The following is a 21,785-nucleotide window of genomic DNA, read 5'->3' on the forward strand; positions in this document are numbered from 1 at the left end:
TCTAAGTTTGATGATACAGGAGCCCGAGAGATAGTACAGCGAGTAAGGCGCTTGCCTTGCACGCAACAGAACCAAACTTATATGGTACCACGAACACCATCAAGAATGATCCCTGAGCACCTCCGGGAGTGGCCCCCCCCCAAAAAGGTCCAGGCCCTGCAAAAGCTCACAACTTAGCTGTGGTTACCAGTTTACACTGTTATAAGTCACCAAAATATACATAATGGACATTCGCTTTATATGACTTCTACATAGCACTGTAGCACTGTCCTCCCGTTGTTCATCGATTTGCTCAAGTAGGCACCAGTAATATCTCCATTATGAGACTTGTTGTTACTGTCTTTGGCATATCGAACACGTCATGGGGAGCTTGCCAGGCTCTGCCAAGCAGTGGGACACTCCATAGGCGGGCTCTTGGAGAGGGACGAAGGAATCGAGCCGGGGTGGGCAAGGCAGCCGCCCTACCTGCTGTGCTATCCCTCCAGACTTCTACAGAAGAATAATAATTAGAATAATAGAATTAGAATAATGTCGTTTTATTTATTTGTATGTTTGTTTATTGCACATTGGGAGAAGGGCGCATGGGGTCCACGCTGCAGCTCCAACCTAACCTCCCACCCCGATCTACACACCTTTATGAAATGGGGAGCTGAATCATACCCTGCACCTTTCAGAGACTTGCCTTGTGCTGTTAGTTCAGCAGCCCCAGGCAGGGATGAAGCAAGTACGGTGACCTTATTCTAATTAAAATAATTAGAATAATAAAGGTACATAGGAATAATAAAGGTAGATAGTATTTATTTGCTATTTTAACAACACAGAGAGGAAAGTAATATAATGCCATTTTTTCCCTGGTAAAAAAAGAAATAGGATTAGCTAGGGAAAGGCTAATAGCAAACTAGCAACACTGTTAGCAGGTTACTTAGGTCTGACTCCAGAGTCAAAGCTTGAAATCTGGGCAGAAGTAATAGTACAGTGGGGAGGGGATTTGCCTTGCAACAAGGCCAATCCAAGTTCCATCCCTGGCATCCCACAAGGTCGTGGAGTCCACCAGTAGTGATTCCTGAGTGCAGAGTCAGGAGTAACCTGAGCACTGCTGGCAGAGGCCCCAAAGGACTATATCTGTCTTCTATATCTTGCTTCAGATAAGCAAGAAGTGGCAAATACATTGGTGGTCGGACAATGAAAATTAGGGAATCACCACACTACTGTTTAAGAATCCAGGTTTTGGGGCAAGCTGGGATGTATCCTCCTATCCCACCTAATTAGGACAAGCTGTCTCACGCCTTACAGTTTAGAAGGATGCATAGTGCCTGGAGGCAGCATTTTCCATATATAGAATATGTTCTCTCATGTAAATGACAAGGAAAACTGCCAGCTTTGAGGGCAGCAGAAGTTTCTGAAGTAGATCTAGGCTAAGATAAGTTCCGCCCTTTGAGGAATTCAACCAGGTAAAATCAATGATACCACAATTATTTGTGATGAGAGAAGATGCCGTTTGAAGATGAGCAGATTCCCATCAGCCCCGGGGTCCTAAAGCAATTCTGCCAGTCACAGCCAAGAGAGATCTTCATATGTTATTAATAACACATATCTTTTCTGGTAGAGAGCACCTAATCATAGGACATTCAGTAATCAGGTGTTCATATTTGAACCATCAAGGTGTTGAGTTTTGTCAAGATCACCAAGTCATAAGTTTGGGAGGAGCCAGCAGCATTCCAGAAGGAAGCTGTGAGTCTTCGAAGCCATGAGCTGAATCAGAATACAAAAGGAACCTGTTTATAATCTAGAAATCATCTAAATTTTGCGTGCAAAGATGTTCCCTTTATTATTAGAAAGGAGAAAATTTTGGGAGGTAGCAAAACAGAAAATAGGTTAATCATTAGAAATTTGCAAGAGTAGCTTCTAAGAGGTTTCAGGACTGAGCGTGGGATCAGTCTGCCATCTAGTGGATTTCAGGGAAAAGAGAAGTTTAGAGCCAATTTAACAGAACGATTTTATTGGTGTCTGTAATTTACGAAGCAAGTGTTTTTATTTTTTAAATCACTATAATTTAAACTCCTTACTTGAAGTATTAACATTATTTCACTTTAAAAAAGTAAAACATGGGCCTGGGTATCTGCCTCCTCCGCTTACCTCCATGAACCCTTGCATTGGTGGATGTGTTCTCAGCAATGCTGCTTGATTCCCCAAACTGCAGTTATGTGGCTCCCGGAAGTTATAAGAATGACGGTCACAAAGGGCGGGGGTGAAGTGGGGTGCAAAGTAATCTGGGCAGGGCGCTTGTCCCATGCAGTCAACCCGGGTTCAACCCCCAGAACCACATATGGTTTCTCGAACCTCGCCAGGAGTGATCCCTGAGCACAGCCAGGATTAAGCCCTGAGCGTCAGGTGCGGTCCCCAAACAAACAACAAAAAAAACACACCCTTGCTAAACGTTGGTTCCCTAAAATGCTTTTATAATTTATAGTCTTGAAGATCATCTGTGGAAGAAACGGAATGCTCAAGTTCTAATGATTTTTCCTCACCCACCATGTATATTATCCATCTCTATACATCACTCTGCATATATTTTGGTACTTATAGTAGGGAAGAGCCCAGTGCCTCTGGGGATCATATTCCCCCCATCGCCTACCCCCCCCCCCCCTTCCACTTAGGCAGCCCGTCGCCTAGCAGCCCTGGAGCCTGCATGCCAGCAGCCCAGAAGCTTAGTCTGCAGCTGCAGAAGTCAGAAATCTGAACCACGCTCCGCCTCCCGAGGACACAACTGCCTTGGTAGCTGCTGCTAAAGGAGAACCGCGCGCGGCCGGTTGGCAAGCGCAGGCGCAGGAACTTGGGGCGGATGCCTGAGAAACGTTGGCCCTGTACGTGCCTGCGCGAGCGCAGGACTAGCGGAGGTGATGCTCCTGGAGGCCACGCCCCAGAGGGCGCAGAGGCGGGGCGAGGGGTGGAGCTAGCCTGAGACGTACCAGTTTTGGGGGGGAGTGGAGCCTCAAGTTTTTTTGTTTTATTTTTAAAGGTTATTTTAGTAAATGGTACTTTATTGTTACTGTTATTGTATGATAAATTTTTTTTCTTAAATTTTTATTAGTGAAATACCATGAGGTACAGTTGTAGACTTATAAATTTTTGTGCTTGGGTTTCAGTTATACGGAGCCTCAAGTTTTAAAGTTATTGTATTTCAAAATTAATTTTCCACCACATAACCTGTCGTCTTAAAAGTGAATTAATTTTAGAGCATTTAAAATATTTACTTTTACTATCTGTGTTATTTTTAAAGTGATGAATTAAGTTGTATTTTCAAATTATCTTTAGTTTTTCTTGGTTACCTAAAATGCTTTTAGTTCCCTAAAATGCTTTTTTAGTTTAGTTAATTTAGTTAACTCTCAAGGTATTGCTTTATTTTTTTATTTTATTATTATTATTTTTTGGTTTGTTTTTGGGTCACACCCAGCGGTGCATAGGGTTTACTCCTGGCTCTGCACTTGGGAATTACTCCTGGTGGTGCTGGGGTGGTGGGGGGAACCATATGGGATGCCTGGGATTGAACCCGGGTCAACCACATGCAATGCAAACACCCTACCTGCTGACCTCTCGCTGGGGCCCCAGGTTCTGCATTTTGAATGATTTCAATTGAGACTTCTCCCTCCCTCTCCCATCCCCCTCCCTTTTGCTGTTACAAGTGTGCCTGCTTCAAGTGCCCGCTGCAGGTCCTATACTTTTAATTATGGTGCTTGCCAGTGGTGTGCCAATCAAGACCACACTATGTGGGATTATGGGTGCCAGGTCCCAGAGAGCAGACCCGCAGGACCTCTCTTAATGCAGCAGGATTCTAACTCAGCCTCACTTTCAACACTGGTGCCTCTCTGGGTCACTGAACTATTCCTGAGGCCTTCAGAGTGAATTTATTGGTAATTTAAGTTTTTAGCTAGATACTGTTCGTTTGCTTAGGATTAAATGGCCAGATTTTCACATTTAGTTTTTGAATTACATTCAGACCAATTTTATTTTAATTTTTATTAGTGAAACACCATGAGGTACAGTTGTAGACTTACAATTTTTTGTGCTTGGGTTTCAGTTATACAATGATCGAGTACCCATCCCTCCACCAGTGCCCATTCTCCACCACCATGGATCCCAGTATCCTTCCCACCCCCATCCCCCCCATCCCACCCTACCTCTGTGGCAGGGCATTTTTTTCTTTGTTATCTCTCTCCTTTTGAGTGCTGTGGTTTGCAAAAGAGACGTTGAGTGGCAATCATGTTCGGTCTATAGTCTGCTCTCATCACTCATCTCCCATCCTGGGAGGAACCTCCCAACACCCAACACCCTTTATTTGATGCTCCCTTCTCTATCTGAACTTTCTTTTCCCCTAGCATGTGCGGCTGGCCTCAAAGCCATGGAGTAATCCTTCTGGTACTTATCTCGGCTATTCTTGGGTGTTAGTCTCCTATTTTATTGCTTTATGTTCCCCAGATGAATACAATCTTTCTATGTCATTCAGACCAATTTTTAAGTTTAGGGTTTTTTTTTAACTTAAAAAAGACGATTACTGGGGCTGGAGAGATAGCACAGCGGGTAGGGCGTTTGCCTTGCACGCGGCCGACCCGGGTTCGATTCCCAGCATCCCATATGGTCCCCTGAGCACCGCCAGGAGTAACTCCTGAGTGCAGAGCCAGGAGTAACCCCTGTGCATCGCCAGATGTGACCCCAAAAAGAAAAAAAAAGACAATTACTGTTTTTTATAAGCTTATTTTTTAAAATTTATTTTCCAAATTGTTGTCAGTTAAATTTTCTTTTCTTTAAAAACTTTAGTTTTTCTAGTCCTTATTTTCACTTAATTTTCAAGTTCACTTTCAAAACTTGCCCGGTTTGGCAGCCAGAGAGACAGTATAGTGGGAAGGTGCTTGCCTTGCATGCAGGTGACCGGGGTTCCATCCTCAGTTTCTGGGGTTCTATCCCCAGCATCCCACGTGATCACCTGAGCACCTCCAGGAGTCATTCCTGAATGAAGAGCCAGGAGTAACCCCTGATCATTGCCAGATGTGCCCAACAACCAACAAACAAACAAACAACACCCCCCACCACAAATCAAAACTTGCCTGGATTTTTATTTCATTTTATTTTATTTTTTTATTAAAACATTTTTTAATAGTGAGACATCATGAGGTACAGTTGCAGACTTACACATTTTTGTGCTTGGGTTTCAATTATACAATGATCAAATACCCATCCCTCCACCAGTGCCCATTTCCCACCACCACGGATCCCAGTATCCCTCCCATCCCCCATCCCCTCCCCATCCCACCCTGTCTCTGTGGTAGGGCATTCCCCTCTGTTCTCTCTCTCCTTTTGGGTGTTGTGGTTTGTTGCCTGGATTTTTAGCATAATTATTGATCAGGGTTCAATAACTTATAAAGACACTGTTACAGTGATGATGATATTTGCTGTGCCTGGGATCAAATCCAGGGCTTCAAACATGTGGGACAAGCACTGTGTGGCTCCATTTCTGGCTCTTAAGAAAAAGCATTTAATATAAAGAATTGTGGAGTTGTTTTGGTTTGGTTTGGTTTGGGAGCCACATCTGGCAATGTTTATGCGTGACCCCTGGAATAGCCAAACTGCCCAGGAGCATACTCAGGGCATGACATGTGGGTGGTACTGGGGATTGAACTCAGGGCCTCAAGGAGGAGGAGCAGGAGAAAGAGAAGGGTGGTGGGAGGCAGATGAGCAGTTCTCAGCAGGTATGTGACCTGCTGCTGGGTAGATAAGGCCTCCCTGGGCCTCCACCCAGCCTCTGAGGGACCAGGAAGCCCCCTCAGCACCCACCCATGAGCTGGACTCTCCCAGGTCTCACCAGCCCAATCGTGATTGGTCAGGACTGTTTCTGGGATTAGTCTGCTCATCTGTCTTTACCACCGGACAGCCACCCCTTCCTTCCACAGCTCCAGGGGTGAGCCCCTCCCTTTAAGGTTTACATCCTGTTTCTCCAACACAGGTAGGGACCACGCTACTGGGAAGTGCAGGGGGCATGTATAAGAGAACGGGAGAGCAGAACCAGGCTCTAGGGGAGTTCTGCTCTCAGCCCTGACCGCACCCAGCAGCCCTGGCACACGTGTGGCCTTTCTCAGGGGCACCTGCTTAAGATCCCCTGTGAGGGCTTCACGGGATGGGGGTGGAGCCGGGCTTGTCCTCCCCACCCCAACGAGACCCCAAGTCATCGCCCACGAATGGTCTCTCTGGCTCCTGATCAAGCTGCTTAACGGCCATGATCCCAGAGACTCAGAAACAAATCTCAAAACCCAGTGGCTTTTGGCAGAAATGCATCCGGACTCCACAGTACGTTACTGTCGCCGGGCCACCCCAGGAAGGAAAGGGTGTTGTCCCTCCGCCTGCTCCCTCTTGGCGACTTGGTGGCTGTCATCCTCCAGAGGCCATTGGACAGTCAGGCTTGGGCCCGCAGTGATGAAACTTGTTGGGCCTCACGGGATGGGGGGCGGGGGGAGCCGGGCCTGTCCTCCCCACCCCAACGAGACCCCAAGTCATCGCCCACGAATGGCCTCTCTGGCTCCTCATCAAGCTGCTCAATGGCCATGATCCCAGAGACTCAGGAGCAGATCTCTAAACCCAGTGGCTTTTGGCAGAAATCCCTCCAGATTTAAGTGTTAAAATTTCGGAATTTCAAAACCACATGGCCCTACTGCAGCCACACGACATCATATGTTATTCATAACCAGCAACAGAACACAAATTGTCTACTGTTGCCTTTTCAGCAGATCTGAGTGTTGGGGTAAAATTTCAAATAATGGTGGGTCTGGTGTCGAAATAGTGAATGTGATCAAAGTAGAGAGAGAGTAATGTAGAAATAATCTGCCCCACAGGCAGGGGGAGGGTGTGGGATGGGGGTATACTGGGATTTTTGGTGGTGGAGAATGGGCACTGGTGAAGGTACGGGTGTTTCATTGTACGACTGAGACTTAGACCCAAAAGCTTTGTAACTGCTCTCATGGTGATTCAATAAATAAAATTATAAAAAATGGGGGAAAAAAAAGTAAGGTGGAGTTCATGCACAATTCAATCAGCTAATCAGTAGCTGAATAAATAGCAGTACTCCTACAAAAAAAATAAAAATAAAAAGATCCCCTGTGAGCTGCTGAGGCCAGTGGGTTGGGATCGCTGAGAGGACAGAGACCTGGACCAAAGCAGTAGCATTGGACATGGCCACCAGACCTAGAGAAAGGAGGAACCCCCTGCCTGGACCTGTCTGTGACCCTCAGTCCTGACCAGGCGAGTGTCCAGAAGAGTGACCACTTCCCTCCACCAATGTCCCCAATTACCCTCCCGTCCCCCGGTCTGCCTCTATGGTAGGCACTTTCTACCTCTTGTCAGCATTCTGTTCTCCAGAGTGACCACTTCCCTCCACCAATGTCAGAGTGTACCTCCTCTTCTCTACCACCTCTCCCCTGTCTAGTGTCTAGCTGTTGGAAACTATTGGCAAGCTGTTGGAAACAAGTTTTCATGCTCTTTGTTTGTGTTGTCTCTGGGTATTTGTTATTTTTCTACTGTGCTTCTTTATATCCTGCATATGAGAGAGATCATTCTGTGCCTGTCCTTCTCCCTCTAACTTCATTCAGTATGATGCTTTCTAGACCTATTCATGTATCAGCAAATTGCATGACTTCATCTTTTCTTACAACTGAGAAGTATTCCATTGTGTGTATATACCATAGTTTCTTTATCCAGTCACATATTCTTTGACACTTAGGCTGTTTCCACATTTTGGCTAGTGTGAATAGTGCTGCAATTAATGAACATAGGAGTGCAGATACTCTTTTTTGCATTGTGTTTTTGGGCCCTTGTGGTATATGCTAAGGAAGAGAGTTGCTGGTTCAGATGGGAGATTAATTACTAGTTTTTTGAGGACTGTCCATATTGTTTTCCCCAAAAGGTGGACCAATCAACATTCCTACCAGCATTGGATGAGTGTTCCTTTCCCCACCCCCACATCCACACCAACTCTGTTTGTTCTTTTTGATGTGTACCAGACTCTCTCGTGAGTTGATATCTTGTTTTGATTTACATTTTCTCGGATGACTAGCTATGCAGAGCATTTTGTTATGTGCCTTTTGGCCATTTTATTTATTTATTTATTTATTTATTTTGCGTTTTGGGTCATACCAGGCGATGCTCAGTAATTACCTGCACTCAGTAATTACCACTAGCGGTGCTTGGGGGACCATATGGGATGCCAGGGATCAAACCCAGGTCAGCCATGTGAAAGGCAGACACACAACTGGCTGTACTTTTACTCCAGCTCCCATTTGTATATTTTAAAAATCTTTTAAAAAATTGAATCACTGTGAGATACAGTTACAAAGCTTCCCTGCTTGAGTTTCAGTCATACAGTGATAGGACACTCATCCCTCCACCAATGCACATCTTCCACCACCAATGTCCCCCGTCTCCCCTCCTTCCCCCTTTCCCCCCTGCCTCTAGGGCAGACAATCTCCCCCATACTCTCGTTTGTATTGCTTGTTATGAATAGTATAAGATGTCATGCAGCCACAAGAGGCGCTGTGTGCTCCTGGAATTCTAAAATTTTAGGTAACTAGGGTCTGGAGAAATCTCTGCAGAGAGCTGCTCAGTTCAGAGATTCTTTTGTGTATCTCTGGATCATGACCATTAAGGAGCTTAAGTAGCAGCCTGAGGCAGTTTGTGGGCATGACCTCCAGGGCCCCATGGGGAGTAGGGGGGAGTAAGAGCGACCAGCCCATCCCCTATTCCTTGAGGCCTGGAGTTTGCTGTCACTGAACCCGCATACTTGCACTTCTCATTGGGTTCTGGAAGTTGGCAGCTAACAGGGTTTTTAGGGGGCAGGTGGAGGGATGGTGCTTGCCCCCATCTGAGGCACCCCAGTGAAGTTGGCCTGCCTTAAAGTCCGGAGGCATCTCTGCAGAGAGCTGCTCAGTTCAGAGATTCTTTTGTGTGTCTCTGGATCGTGGCCCTTGTTTCCATCTTTTCCAGAAAAATAAACTATTGGCATTGCCCTGCAGGGTATGCCCGTTTGCCCGTAGGGCACCTTGCCACCAGCCCTAACTGTGGCTTTTGATCTCTTTTGAGATTTATGAGTCTCTGAAATATGGCCAGTGTATAATTGAGCAGGAGGTGGTTTGTGGCTGTTTAATTTCTTGGTAAACTTGGTCCTAAGTTGTTGGGGTTCGGCCAAAGGCACACTGGCAATTATGGGGTATCATCAGCCAGAAGGCTCCATCTGGCTGTTGATGCACTCGCCATGCAGGTACAGGTTGACCTACTGGTGGCATGATACCCCTTCGCATTTGTTTTTTTTGTTTTGTTTTGTTTTGTTTTTTTTTGCTTTTTGGGTCACACCCAGCGATGCTCAGGGTTACTCCAGGCTCTGCACTCAGGAATCACTCCTGGGGGACCATATGGGATGCTGGGAATCGAACCCAGGTCAGCCACGTGCAAGGCAAACGCCCTACCCTCTATGCTATTGCTCCAGCCCCAGTGTATTTTTTCTTTGAGGAAGTTTCTGTTTATTTCTTCTCCCTAATTTTTGATGCTGTTGGACTTTTATTTCTTGTAAAACTCTACCAGTGGCAAATTTTTGAACTAATTGTAATTGGTAAGAGGTCCAAGGATACAAGTTCATTTCTAAACTATCAATTTAGAGTTACCTGTGAAAACTGTCCATTTTTCCCAGTAAAAAATGGATTACCATTATTCCAAAGCATGTACAGTAAAATGGATACTTAACATCTAAAGTTGCCTTAGATGATGTGTGGTTGTAGTTAAGTTTTTGGAATAGATAAAGAAATATTTTTCTTTCTCATCATTATAGGGGGTTGAATGGAATGCAAGGTGTGCATACATTATCATGTCTTATTTTTGTATCTTTTAAAAAATGGTGATTTGGGGGGGGGCATGGAGCAATAGTACAGTGGGTAAGACATTTGCTTTGCATGTGGCCAACCCAGGTCTGATTCCTGGCATCCCATATGGTCCCCAAGCTCCACAGGAATAATTCCCAAGAGCAGAGCCAGGAGAAACCCCTGAGTAATGCCGTATGTGACCCCAAAGCCAAAAAAAATTAAAAAATATGATTATTTTGTGTTATTTAAGATTATTTTCAACATTCACAGATAAGCAAAAAATATATGCTTAGATTTAATCATATTTTTGAGAAGTTAAGTTATATGATCTACTGTTTCAGTATTCTAATTCACATGATCAGGAGGAAATGGTCAGATTTATTTGATTATTTTATTCTAAGTAGTAACAGTTTTGTCTTGGGAAGCAGCCTGGAGGCAAAAAACTTCTGGCTGGAAGTTTTTCAGTTAGTCTGTAAACAAGTTTTCCACAAAGTCACCCCTGTCCACTTGATCGCCTTTATGATGGATGACAGCTTTCCCGCAGGCTCAAAATGACAGACTTTCCTAATGTCACAGGCTTGATGTCACTTTGGGGCCAAAGGCAGTCCACCTTGTGCAATAGTTATAGCCTACTGTAACCATCTGCATTCCCATGAGGTCAGATAAAAATGCTTTTTATGCCAACCCCAAATCTGCCCTGGAGCACAGGGATGAATTTAAAATTCTCAAAATCCATCAGGAGGGATGTAGGACATGAGGTATAAGAGTACAAGTTCTGTAGACTAATTTGGGCTCAAATGTTAGCTGTTCACCTTGCATAATTCACTTGAATATGAGTACCTGAGACATTATTAGCTGCCTCCAAATGAAGAATTATTAGGATCAAACACCTGATCATTGCTTCAACATTTATTATTGTTTACCTTGAATCTGGCTCCATTCTGCAGCCTCAGGGAGCACTACCGAGTGGATCAAGAGCCTGCTCTAATGACACTTATATTCCAATACAGAGGCACAGTAGTAAAAAAAAAGGAAATAAGAAAATGCCACAATAAAATCAAAAACTTGTGATGTAATTGAGAGCTACCTCAAGTTTCCCTTTGTTTCTTCTCTGTCAAACCTACTTGGTAATTTCTATGCAATGTTGTTTTCACAGGTTTCTTGTCTAAGCCCCAGACTCTTGGAAAGGGCCTGATAGCTCTAATTTCAATCATCCATTGTGACTTCTCTTGAAAGATTTGTGGATACACTCAAGGTCACTCCCCACACACTCAGGCCTAACCTCACATACAAATGAACGTATTCCTGGACTGCGCAGCTGCATTCACGGCCACGCGCGCGACACATCATAAGACACTCCCTACCCATTTTTCACAAGTACTACACCATATTTTATGGGGTTCAAATAGTAGACAACAAATAATAGAGGGAAATATATATATGCATATATACATATTTTCAGATATATATACAAAAGCTCAAATCACTCAACCTTTAACATGTTAGTGATATACTAAAGAATGTCTTAATGGCCCCCAGCGCCATCTTACAGCACACAGCAACAAAGAAGAAAACTGGCTGGAGGGCCCCAGCTCCCAGAGAATGCTCCAGGTCCCAAATAGAGCCAATATCACTGGGAGGTCCCAGATGGGGTAGGTGCTGCCATCCCGCCTTCTCCAGATGGAACCCCGATGACCATGAGCTTCTACAAGCATAGCTCTGGCATGCGGGTACAAGGACATTTTTTCTGAACCACAAGGCCACTTATGCGGCCACGCGACATCTCCTTATATAAAAAGTGATCAATGGAAAGTAAATCATCCAACATTTCTCCCTGAAAATTAGGCTTAACTCTTTTGCAAACCACAACACCCAAAAGGAGAGAGAGAACAAAGGGGAATGCCCTGCCACAGAGGCAGGCTGGGATGGGGGGGCATGGGGGGTGGGAGGGATACTGGGATCCATGGTGGTGGGAAATGGGCACTGGTGGAGGGATGGGTATTTGAAAAAAATAAAAAATAATAATAAAAAAAGATTGTCTTAATGGCCCCTGACAAAATAGAACAATCTTCACACTGCTTTCTATATGAATACTTTTCTGTAGCATTTTCAGCAGTTTTTCATAACAGATAATACAAAATATATTATTTTGGTTGTACTTTGGGACAGGGATTGGGGCTTGGGATGAAAACATCCCAGATTTGGTGGTGGGAAGGTGTAATGGTGGTGGAATTGGTGTTTGAATATTAAATGTAATCAAATATTGTGAACTACCTTATAAAATAAAAATATTTTTTAAAAAAGAGAAAGATTTGTGGGTAGCAGGAGACCAAGATCTTAGAATAAACTTTTGGTTTACTTTTCTGCTTCCTTTAGGATCTGTACGGTGGGTGGAGGTGACCTTTGGGAGCAGACAGATGCTTGCCTAGTCTCTACGTGTGACTGTTTCACTTCTAGATATTTTGTAGAAATGGTTTTGGGATCTTTTTTATCTGGGTATTGAGTGAACACATCAGCATGTGACTCAAGAAAAGATTCTGATCCTGCCCTTGAAAAATAACACAGAGCTGCTAATGAATCCAAAGAGATGAATGTTGATTTTTGCAGCCCAAGTTTTCTAGGAACACCTCAGTGGCAGCTTCTGATCATTCAAGCTGCGTTAGCCAGAGTATGGCTCCCCAGTTGCTGGGTTAGGCAAAGACTTGAGATGTGGGAAAATGAGGGCTAAGACACAGGAAAAGCTTTCAAAACCTAATACTGAACTTTGAAACTAGAAAATCTTGAAAGATAATAGTGTAATATTACTGTCACTGTCACTGTCCTCCCGTTGTTCATCGATTTGCTCGAGCGGGCCCAGTAACGTCTCCATTGTGACAATTGTTACTGTGTCTGGCATATTGAATACGTCACAGGGAACTTGCCAGGCTCTGCCGTGCTGGCGAGATACTCTCGGTAGCTTGCCAGGCTCTCTGAGAGGGACGGAGGAATCGAACTCAGGTCGACCATGTTGGCCGCTTGTAAGGCAAATGTCCTACAGCTGTGCTATCGCTCCAGGCCCAGTGTAATATTACACTTGTAAAATTTGTTATGTAAAATTTGAATTATATAAAGGTGGTCACCCCATAATCACTTAACACTTCAAGGACTTATTTTGTTTATTTTGGGGTTTTTTTTTGAAGAGGGAGGTCACTCCTGGCAGTGCTCAGGGGAACATTTGGTGCCGGGGACTGAATTTGGGTCCCCCACTAAACCCATTGAACTATCTCTTAGGCCTATTCAAGATCTTTATATTTCTTAATTTATTTTTTGAAGGGCGGGGGGGACTCCACCTAGTGATACTTAAGGGTCACTCCTGGCTCTGCACTCAAGAATTACTTCTGGAGGTTCTGGGGAACCATATGGGATACTGGATATTAAAAGCAAGTTGGTGGGGTGCAAGGCAAGTGCCCTACCCACTGTACTCCATCCATTCAGGGGTCTTAAAAAGTTTAAATCTTGGCCGCTTCCACTTCAACCCCCAAACTTCCCTTCACCCCAGTTCTCCAAATTAATCCACAATTTTTTTCCCCTAAATCTTGGGCCCAGATCAGAGAGTGGAGGACACGTTCTATGGGAAGAGGGAGGTCTCGCGAGGTCTCTGGCACCACTGGGCAGCTATTTGACACAAAAAAAGTGTTCTGCTTGTGGTCTTTACCCTTGCCCCATCAGTTTCTGCGGTAGAAGCAAAAATAAGGCTGGGCCTGAGAAAGTAAGTGTGACCGAAGCTCCACTTGGCTTTGTAAGCCCAAAGGGAGTTGCACCGTACCCCCCAAGCAACTGCCAGGGGCAAAGGGCCCACCCACTGGCAGGACTTAGATTCTTTCTGGGTTGGCCAATGGGAAAGGACAACTGTGAGGTGGGGACGGCCTGCCCCAACTGGTATCAGGCTCCCACAGAGGGCCCTCTCCTCCTCACTTCCTTCCTGAGTGCAGTCTGGGGGTCTGAGGTAAGGACTGTGGAAGTGGGGGTGGTTGTGGGGTAGAGTGGGGTGGCTGGGCAGTGGTGTCTCTGGCTTGGGAGTTCTCAGGCTGTTTGTCACCGCAGGTGGAGTTCCCGAAGGCAAAACTCTGACCTGGGCAGTCCTCTGGTTTGGGGTGAGAGCGATGCACCCTAGTAGGTACAAAGTTTCTTCTGCGATTTCCCTACAACCCCCAAAGAGGCTATTCCTTCTAGTTAAAATGCCCGGTGCTGAGTTTTGCCCGATTCACTCTATGGCAGAAAGTCTACTCCAAGAAAAGTTTGGGTTCAGTGAGGGGAGGAATGGGCCGTGGTAGATTTCAACAAACAAAGAGAACTTTTGGGAAAGCCTTTCTCAGCTTGTCCAGGTTGGGGGGATCCTGATGAGCAGCTTTGGGGAGAGCCTGAGTGAGGAATCCAGCTCCATCAGTGATTCGGCTCAGCGGTATTTTCTGAGTAGGTTCTCTGGGTGGGGATTCTGCGGGACATAGATGAGCGGGTATTGGAATCTGCAGATACGAACTATGGCAGCTACACAGAAGTGAGGGCTAGAGGTTCAAATGAGATAAGGCAAGCAAAAAAATCTGGGAGTTAACAGAAACTCTTAATTGTAATTTTTTAAATGAGTTAAAATTTTAACTCTTGATTTTATTATTTATTGTGGGGGAATCTCAAAGGTGTTCAGGAGGCATGGGGGCCCTCTAGGTGACCCTCCTTCATTGGGGCTGGCAGCTCAGTGTGAGGGGCTGAGGATGTGGTACTGCTCAGATGCGGCAGTCCTGCGAAATTCCTGAGCCCTCCCATGCAGTTCTCAGTGGCCTTCGGGTGCACACTGTGTGTCACTGGGAGTGTGTGGGGGGGATGATGGAGTGCTGAGGACTAAAACAGTGATGCCTGCATGCACCTTTCCCTTGTGTTAGCTCTCTGGATCCAGAAACTCGACTCTTAGAAAATGTTTTCTCATGGTGAATCAGTTTAAAAAAAAAAAAAAGAAAACAAGAAAATGTTTTCTTCCCCCCGCCCTTTTTTTTTGTTTGTTTGTTTGTTTCTGGGCCAACCCAGTGGTACATGGGGTTCCAGAGGTTGAACGGGGCCGACAGTGCAAGGCAAGCACCCTACCAGCTGTATTATCTCTCTGGCCCTAGAAAACCTTTTCTTCCAGAAAAGACTAGATTTCCCTGGCCTTTGCCGAACCCAATCATGGCTTGCCCCAGAGATCCCTGCTTGTTGGGCCTTCTGGTCCATTTGGCTGTAGACAAAAGCCAGAGGGATGACTTTTTTTTCTTTGCTTTTTGGGTCACACCCAGGGATACTCAGGGCTTACTTCTGGCTCTGCAATCAGGAATTACTTCTGGGGATGCTTGGGGGACCATATAGGATGCCGGGGATCGAACCCAGGTCAGCCACGTGCAAGGCAAATTCCCTATCTGCTGTACTATTGCTTCTGCCTGAGGGATGGCTTTTAGAGACCAGCTGTCAGGGGCTATGGGTCCCTGGTTTGAAGAGAAGACCTGTTTTTTTTTTTTTTCAGCTCAAACCTCAAAAAGATTGTAGCCACCTCACTTCTGGTGACTCCTTCCCGTAAGCAGTGAGGCTGGCTCCTCCCTGGCAGTTGGGGAACAGGGGAGGACGCTGGCAGAAAACTCCAAAGGAACACGAGGGTGTGAGCTTAGTCCATGCAGAGCAGAGCAAATGGCCTGCGGCCTCCTTAGCAAGCTGACTCTTCCATCCCCTGGGTTTTGAGGCGTTTTTCAGGGGAGAGACGGGACTTGCTTCTTGTCCTTTCCAAGCTGGCTGAGTGCACAGACTTTTCACCCACCCTCTTGACATGTCAGAAACCAATGATCCCAGACACTTGCGACATCTCTATTGCAGTTGACTATACCCGCCCCAAGGGGTTAAAACCCACATCACAGTCTCTTGAGTCTTGGATTTTTTTCTCTGTAGAAGAGTCAGACACAGGGCAGAGGGGAATTGGACATGAAATAACGTTTGAAAGTCTCTAAAATAATTTATACTCTGAAGAACCCTTGCCAGTTTCAAACTGTTCTCCGTCTCTGATCCCACATGATCTCATGTAGCAGAGGAGGAAGCCGAATCCGAGTAGCCCTGTGGTGGGGGGGGGGGGGTGCTTTTTAGAAGTTTAATAATGTGACATCTCGCTGGTTTGAAAGGAGGAATAGGAATCTCTCAGGGATCACCGCCTTAATCTCTCCGTTTCCTCATCCTCATGACCTCATTGGACTCGTGTTCCTTGTTTAATAGAGTTCCCGTCAAATTGAAAATAAACAACGCTTTAATGCTTCTGGCCTGGGAACTGGATTTATGGATCTAGCGAATACTTCCTTCTCCTCTCTGTCAAACGTCCAGTTTGTGAAAGCCGGGTAGGGGGAAGAGGGTTTCCGAGACGCTTTTCAGCCCTTGGGGACTGTATGAACTGTGCTAGAATGCCCTTTCCTGCTGGGAGAATTGGCACCAGGCTTGGCGACCGACCTCTCCTCCACATCACTCTGGCTTGTCCCAGTCCCAAACAGGTCCTGCTGCTGTTACTGAAACTTCAGTGGGTCAACAAGAAACTTCTTGTACATCTTAACATATAAGACTGAAGGATAACAATGGGCTAGAGGACATTATGGTCACCCTCATGCATCATTAAAAGTGGGGACAAGGGGTTAGCACAGTGGGTAGGGCATTTACCTTGCACACAGCCGACCTGGGGTCAATCTCCAGCATCCCATATGGCCCCCCAAGCACCACCAGGAATAATTCCTGAGTGCATGAGCCAGTGGTAACCCCTGTGCAATGCCAGGTGTGACCCAAAAAGCAAAAAAAAAAAAAAAAGTGGGGTAAATTTATTCCTATGCATGATTTCCTGTAAATAAAAGTGAGTGTGGTAGGAAAAAAAGCAGGCTTTGGATTTTAAACTGTAGCTCTGCTCTCTTCTGCTTGTCCTTCTGGGGCAGAAGTTACTAAAGATTCCTGGTTCTCTGATTTCTCTAGGAGGACTTGAGTCCTCTCTGCTGTCCTGGGGCTGGCGGGTATGGTTTCCAGAACCTTCATTTGCTCTCCTTCTCTTCACATCTCTGTGGGGAATGCATTATAAGTTTATGAAACATTTTCACTTTCATCAATTGACTTTCATAATAACATTGTGAAATAGGCTTACGATTAATTTTAAGTCACATCTTCAGGCAAAAAAGATGAGATCTGGGAAGAGACAGTTTAATCATCCAGTGAATTAATGGTGGTGTCTATAGTAAAAGGCAGGTTAATTGCACGATAATTTGGAGGGTTTTGTGGGTAGGTGTGGGTGGGCGGTATCTCAGTCTATGCTCAGGAGACCCCAGGGCCCTCCTGGTTATCATTGCCAGCTGGCGTGGTGGATCAACGCAAAGGCTCAAGGATGCAGTATGCTTGAGTCCTACAATGTTGGGGATACCTGGGAAACCCTGGCAGTGCTGGAGGCCTCTAGGAACACATATGGCTGTACTTGGAGGGTCATGTGGTGGCGGGGATTGCATCAGGGTCAACTGCATGCAAGGTCTAAACTCTGTTCGATTGCTCCAGGTTTTAAAAGGTTCTGGAAACCATCCAGATGTTTTAAAAATACTATTTTTGGGGCCAGAGAGATAGTACAGTGGATAGGGCACTTACCTTGCATGAGGCTGACCCAGGTTCTATTTCTGGCATCCCATATGGTTCCCCAAACCCCACCAGAAATGATCCCTGAGCACTGAGCCAGAAGTAAGTCTTGAGAGTCACTAGGGTTCGGGTCCCTGCCTTCCTCCCCCCAAATCTCCAACAATAAAATTCTGCTTTCTCTTGTCTCTCTATCTCCTGTAACAGAACATTACAAAGTACTTGTGTGGTCATGATGGTTTTTCCCCACTCCTCTGGGCTGTACCTAAGATCCCAATTATTGGGTTTCTACAAATTAGAGTTTTATTTCCAACTCATCTCTCTTTAGCTCTGGGATCTTGGACAGGTTAGCTAACATCTGTGAAGTCCACTTTTTTCACCTATAAAATAAGTATGGTTGTAACTAACACTGATTAAGTACTGACATGTGCTAGGTACAGTACTAAATTCTTTATATAGATAACAGCCATTTAATCCTCCAAGCATAAGAGGGTTGAAACAACCTATTTCACTCAAGCACTGAGGTCATAAGACCCCTTGCATCCAATCTTCCTTTTTCTCACCCTACCTACTGTGTGAGAATTAAGATAGTAAATGAGGTAAGGACTTTACCAATGGCATTCTACAAAGAATTAAAAGTGGCATTTGAGGTTTAGTTTAATTATCTATCTTTATAGGCACAATAAAGTCTCAGGTTATAGTTTCATTAATGCTTTCCCCTAGAAGAAATAGAAGCCTTTTATAATCAAGTGTAACAGTAATATTAAGCAGACTAAAAACAATTCCATTTAATTTTTTTTATTTTTTAAATTTTTATTAGTGATCCATTTGATTTTTAAGTAATTTATTTACCATTTTGCTTTTGGGGCCACACTCAGCAGTGCTCAGGGCTGACTCCTGGCAGGCCTGAGGGGCCACATAAAGTGCCGGAAATCAGACCCAAGTGGTTATATGTGAGACAAGCACCTTACCCTCTATACTAGCACATTTAAAAAAAATTCTTTGGTTTTGAACCAAAATCTGGTGGTGCTCAGAAGTTGCTCCTGGCTCTGTGCTCAGGGGTCACTCCTGAGCATCTCAGAGGAGTTTATTATCAAACAGTGTCAGGGATCAAACTCAGGTCTGCCAACATGCAAGGCACACTACACCCTACCTACTGTACTATCTCTCTGGCCCGAATGATAGATTATTGACTGTCTGAGTCTTGGATCTTTCTCTATGCTTGTCTCTGTGATTAGATATGAGGCATTCGAGGAGTGTTGTCACATCATCACTAAAGCCACAATCTTATGAGAAAATTTCACAGACAAGAACTAATGCTGAATATTGGACATTTCAGGGCAGGAAGAGTTTGGGTGGGGTCAAAATTCCACAGGCTGAAATAGAAAAAATTTTCCTGGAAGAGTGAGGGGGGGCGAGAGAGAGAGAGAGAGAGAGAGAGAGAGAGAGAGAGAGAGAGAGAGAGAGAGAGAGAGAGAGAGAGAGCACATCTCAGGGGTGGGCTCTGCTTGCTTAGACCCTGAGTGTGTTGTGTGTCTCCGAGCTGACGGTGCCATTTGGGTTTCAGGACTCAGGATGCTGCTGCTGCGAGCTCTTCTGCTGCTCTTGGTCCTGCCTACCCATGGCCAGGACATTACAGCAGAGGAGCCTGGAGTCCAGCTCTCCCCACCCAAGGGCGCCTGCGCGGCTTGGATGGCGGGCATCCCAGGGCATCCTGGCCACAATGGGTCCCCAGGCCGTGATGGCAGAGATGGCACACCTGGCGAGAAGGGTGAGAAAGGAGATCCAGGTAAGTAGAAATTGGGACACTTCTCTATCACAGAATTTCCCTGTATGAAAATGAGACTCCAGGATAACCTAAGGACACTTGATTAAGGCCAAGCCATAGAGAAAACAAAACTTGAAAGCAAACTCAAGTGGATTTTTTTTTTCATTTTTGGGTCACACCTGGTGTTTCACAAGGGTTACTCCTGGTTCTGCACTCAGGAATCACTCCTGGTGGTGCTCAGGGGACCATATGGGATGCTGGGAATCGAACCTGGGTTGACCGCGTGCAAGGCAAATGCCCTACCAGCTGTGCTATTGCTCTAGCCCCAACTCAAGTGGATTTTGATTTAGCTTTCCAGGGGTGAAAATAGTTGGTATAATAGCAAGTACCCTTGACAGTTTTTTATTCATGTAACCTCCCTAACTCTCTTTCTCATTCCTGGTTTCATTTACTCCTATTCCCAACTTATTTATATTGCTGTTTTCAATTATATCTACTTAATTCCCGTAGCATTCGATCCAGTAACATTCAAACACACTTAATGCATACATCCTAAAATATTGACAAGAATGCTCTAGTTAAGAAGATAAATAGAATGTATAGACCATATAAGTGATTATGTAAGAAAATCTACTCCAAATATGCCAAATTGAATGTTGACAAATACCCAAGGTATGGGGCAGGAGGAAAGATACTAGTGCAGACCTGGATAAACAATAAAGGCTTTAAGGCAAGACTTGGACTTAGCCTTGAAGGATAGGTGGACAGAATAAAGGAGGATGGGCATTTTTGATGGGACAGAAGAGCTGAAGTATGATTGATTGAGCAGTACAAAAAGGGTTGGCAGGGTGGAGGGTTCTCTGATGGATACTTCTGTCACTGTCACTGTCCTCCCGTTGTTCATCGACTTGCTCGAACGGGCCCAGTAACATTGTGAGACTTGTTACTGTGTTTGGGCATATCAAATATGTCATGGGTAGCTTGCCCACGTTTTGCCGTGCAGGCGAGATACTCTCGGTAGCTTGCCAAGCTCTCCAAGAGGGGCAGAGGAATTGAACTCGGGTCAGCCATGTTGGCCGCATGCAAGGCAAACGCCCTACATGTGATAAAATTGGAGATGAAATTTTGGGTGCTCGTTGGGTCATGCTCTGGAGAATTATAGAAGAAGAAGTCTAAGCTCTCCTGTTTTGGGAATTCCCATTGATTTCTCCGCTCTCCTCCTCTCCCTTCCCTCCCTTCCCTCCCCTCCCCTCCTCTTCCCTCCCCCCCTCCTCTTCCCTCCCCTCCCCTCCCCTCCTCTTCTCTCTCCTTCCCTCCGTTCCCCTGTTCTCTTCTCCTGGTATTTGGGTCATACCCACCTGTGCTCAGGGATTTCTCTTGTCTCTTAACTCAGGAATCACTCCTGCCAGGGTTTGGGGGCTATATGGGGTACCAGAGATTGAATCCAGGTTGACCGTATGCAAGGCAAGAGCTCTACTGGCTGCACTAACTCCCTGCACTCACCACCCCCAATTGATTTCTTGTTCTTTGAGTTAGGTTAGGTTGTAAATAGAATCACAAGGGAAGTGTTTTAGGCTGAAAATAACCTAGACAGGAGTTCTTTTCATTGTGGACACTAAAATCTTATCATTCTCTAGGTCTTATTGGTGACAAAGGTGACACTGGTGAAACTGGAATAACTGGGGTTGAAGGTCCTCGAGGCTTTCCAGGAATCCCAGGCAGAAAAGGAGAACCTGGAGAAAGTGCCTTTGTGTACCGCTCAGCATTCAGTGTGGGATTAGAGACCCGGGTCACAGTCCCCAATACTCCCATTCGCTTTACCAAGATCTTCTATAATCAACAAAACCACTATGATAGCACCACTGGAAAATTCTACTGCAACATTCCTGGACTCTACTACTTCTCCTACCATATAACAGTCTACTTGAAGGATGTGAAGGTCAGTCTCCACAAGAAGGACAAGACTGTGCTTTTCACCTATGACCAGTACCAGGACAAGAACGTTGATCAGGCTTCCGGCTCAGTGCTCCTCCACCTGAACTCAGGCGATGAAGTCTGGCTCCAGGTGTATGGAGATGGAGAGAATAATGGGCTCTATGCAGATAACATCAATGACTCCACCTTCACAGGCTTTCTTCTCTACCATGACACCAACTGATCACCACTAACTCATAGTGACTACCAGCCCACGTTTTCAGTGTAGTCAAGAGATTGACTTTATCTGCTTGAAGGGTTCTGAATACTATTGATGCTTTTTTTTTTTTTGCTTTTTGGGTCACACCCGGCGATGCACAGGGGTTACTCCTGGCTCTGCACTCAGGAATCACCCCTCGCGGTGCTCAGGGGACCATATGGGATGCTGGGAATCGAACCTGGGTTGACCGCATGCAAGGCAAATGCCCTACCCGCTGTGCTATTGCTTCAGCCCCTATTGATGCATTTACTCCATTCATTCATCCAATACCTAAGAAGAAAAAAACAACCCACAA

The 21,785-nt window shown here is 45.4% G+C and overlaps 1 protein-coding gene across 1 annotated transcript; it reads left to right on the plus strand.

Moving 5' to 3' along the window:
• Positions 1–13,865: 13,865 nt before the first annotated feature.
• ADIPOQ (adiponectin, C1Q and collagen domain containing) lies at positions 13,866–21,528 on the plus strand. Its single transcript, XM_056121882.1, has 3 exons — positions 13,866–13,878; positions 19,096–19,317; positions 20,934–21,528. Exons 2-3 carry the CDS (start codon positions 19,104–19,106, stop codon positions 21,452–21,454), a joined length of 735 nt encoding a protein of 244 aa, XP_055977857.1. The 5' UTR covers positions 13,866–13,878; positions 19,096–19,103; the 3' UTR covers positions 21,455–21,528.
• The last annotated feature ends 257 nt before the right edge of the window (positions 21,529–21,785 follow it).

This window comes from Sorex fumeus, unplaced genomic scaffold (assembly GCF_029834395.1).
Source record: "Sorex fumeus unplaced genomic scaffold, SorFum_2.1 ptg000044l, whole genome shotgun sequence".
NCBI classification, from domain to species: domain Eukaryota; kingdom Metazoa; phylum Chordata; class Mammalia; order Eulipotyphla; family Soricidae; genus Sorex; species Sorex fumeus.

Bases quoted from the DNA above. Each gene is read 5' to 3' on its own strand.
- ADIPOQ (XM_056121882.1), top strand. From the start codon at position 19,104: ATGCTGCTGCTGCGAGCTCTTCTGCTGCTCTTGGTCCTGCCTACCCAT. The intron at 19,318-20,933 runs GTAAGTAGAAAT...ATCATTCTCTAG, and splicing joins GGGTGAGAAAGGAGATCCAG to GTCTTATTGGTGACAAAGGT.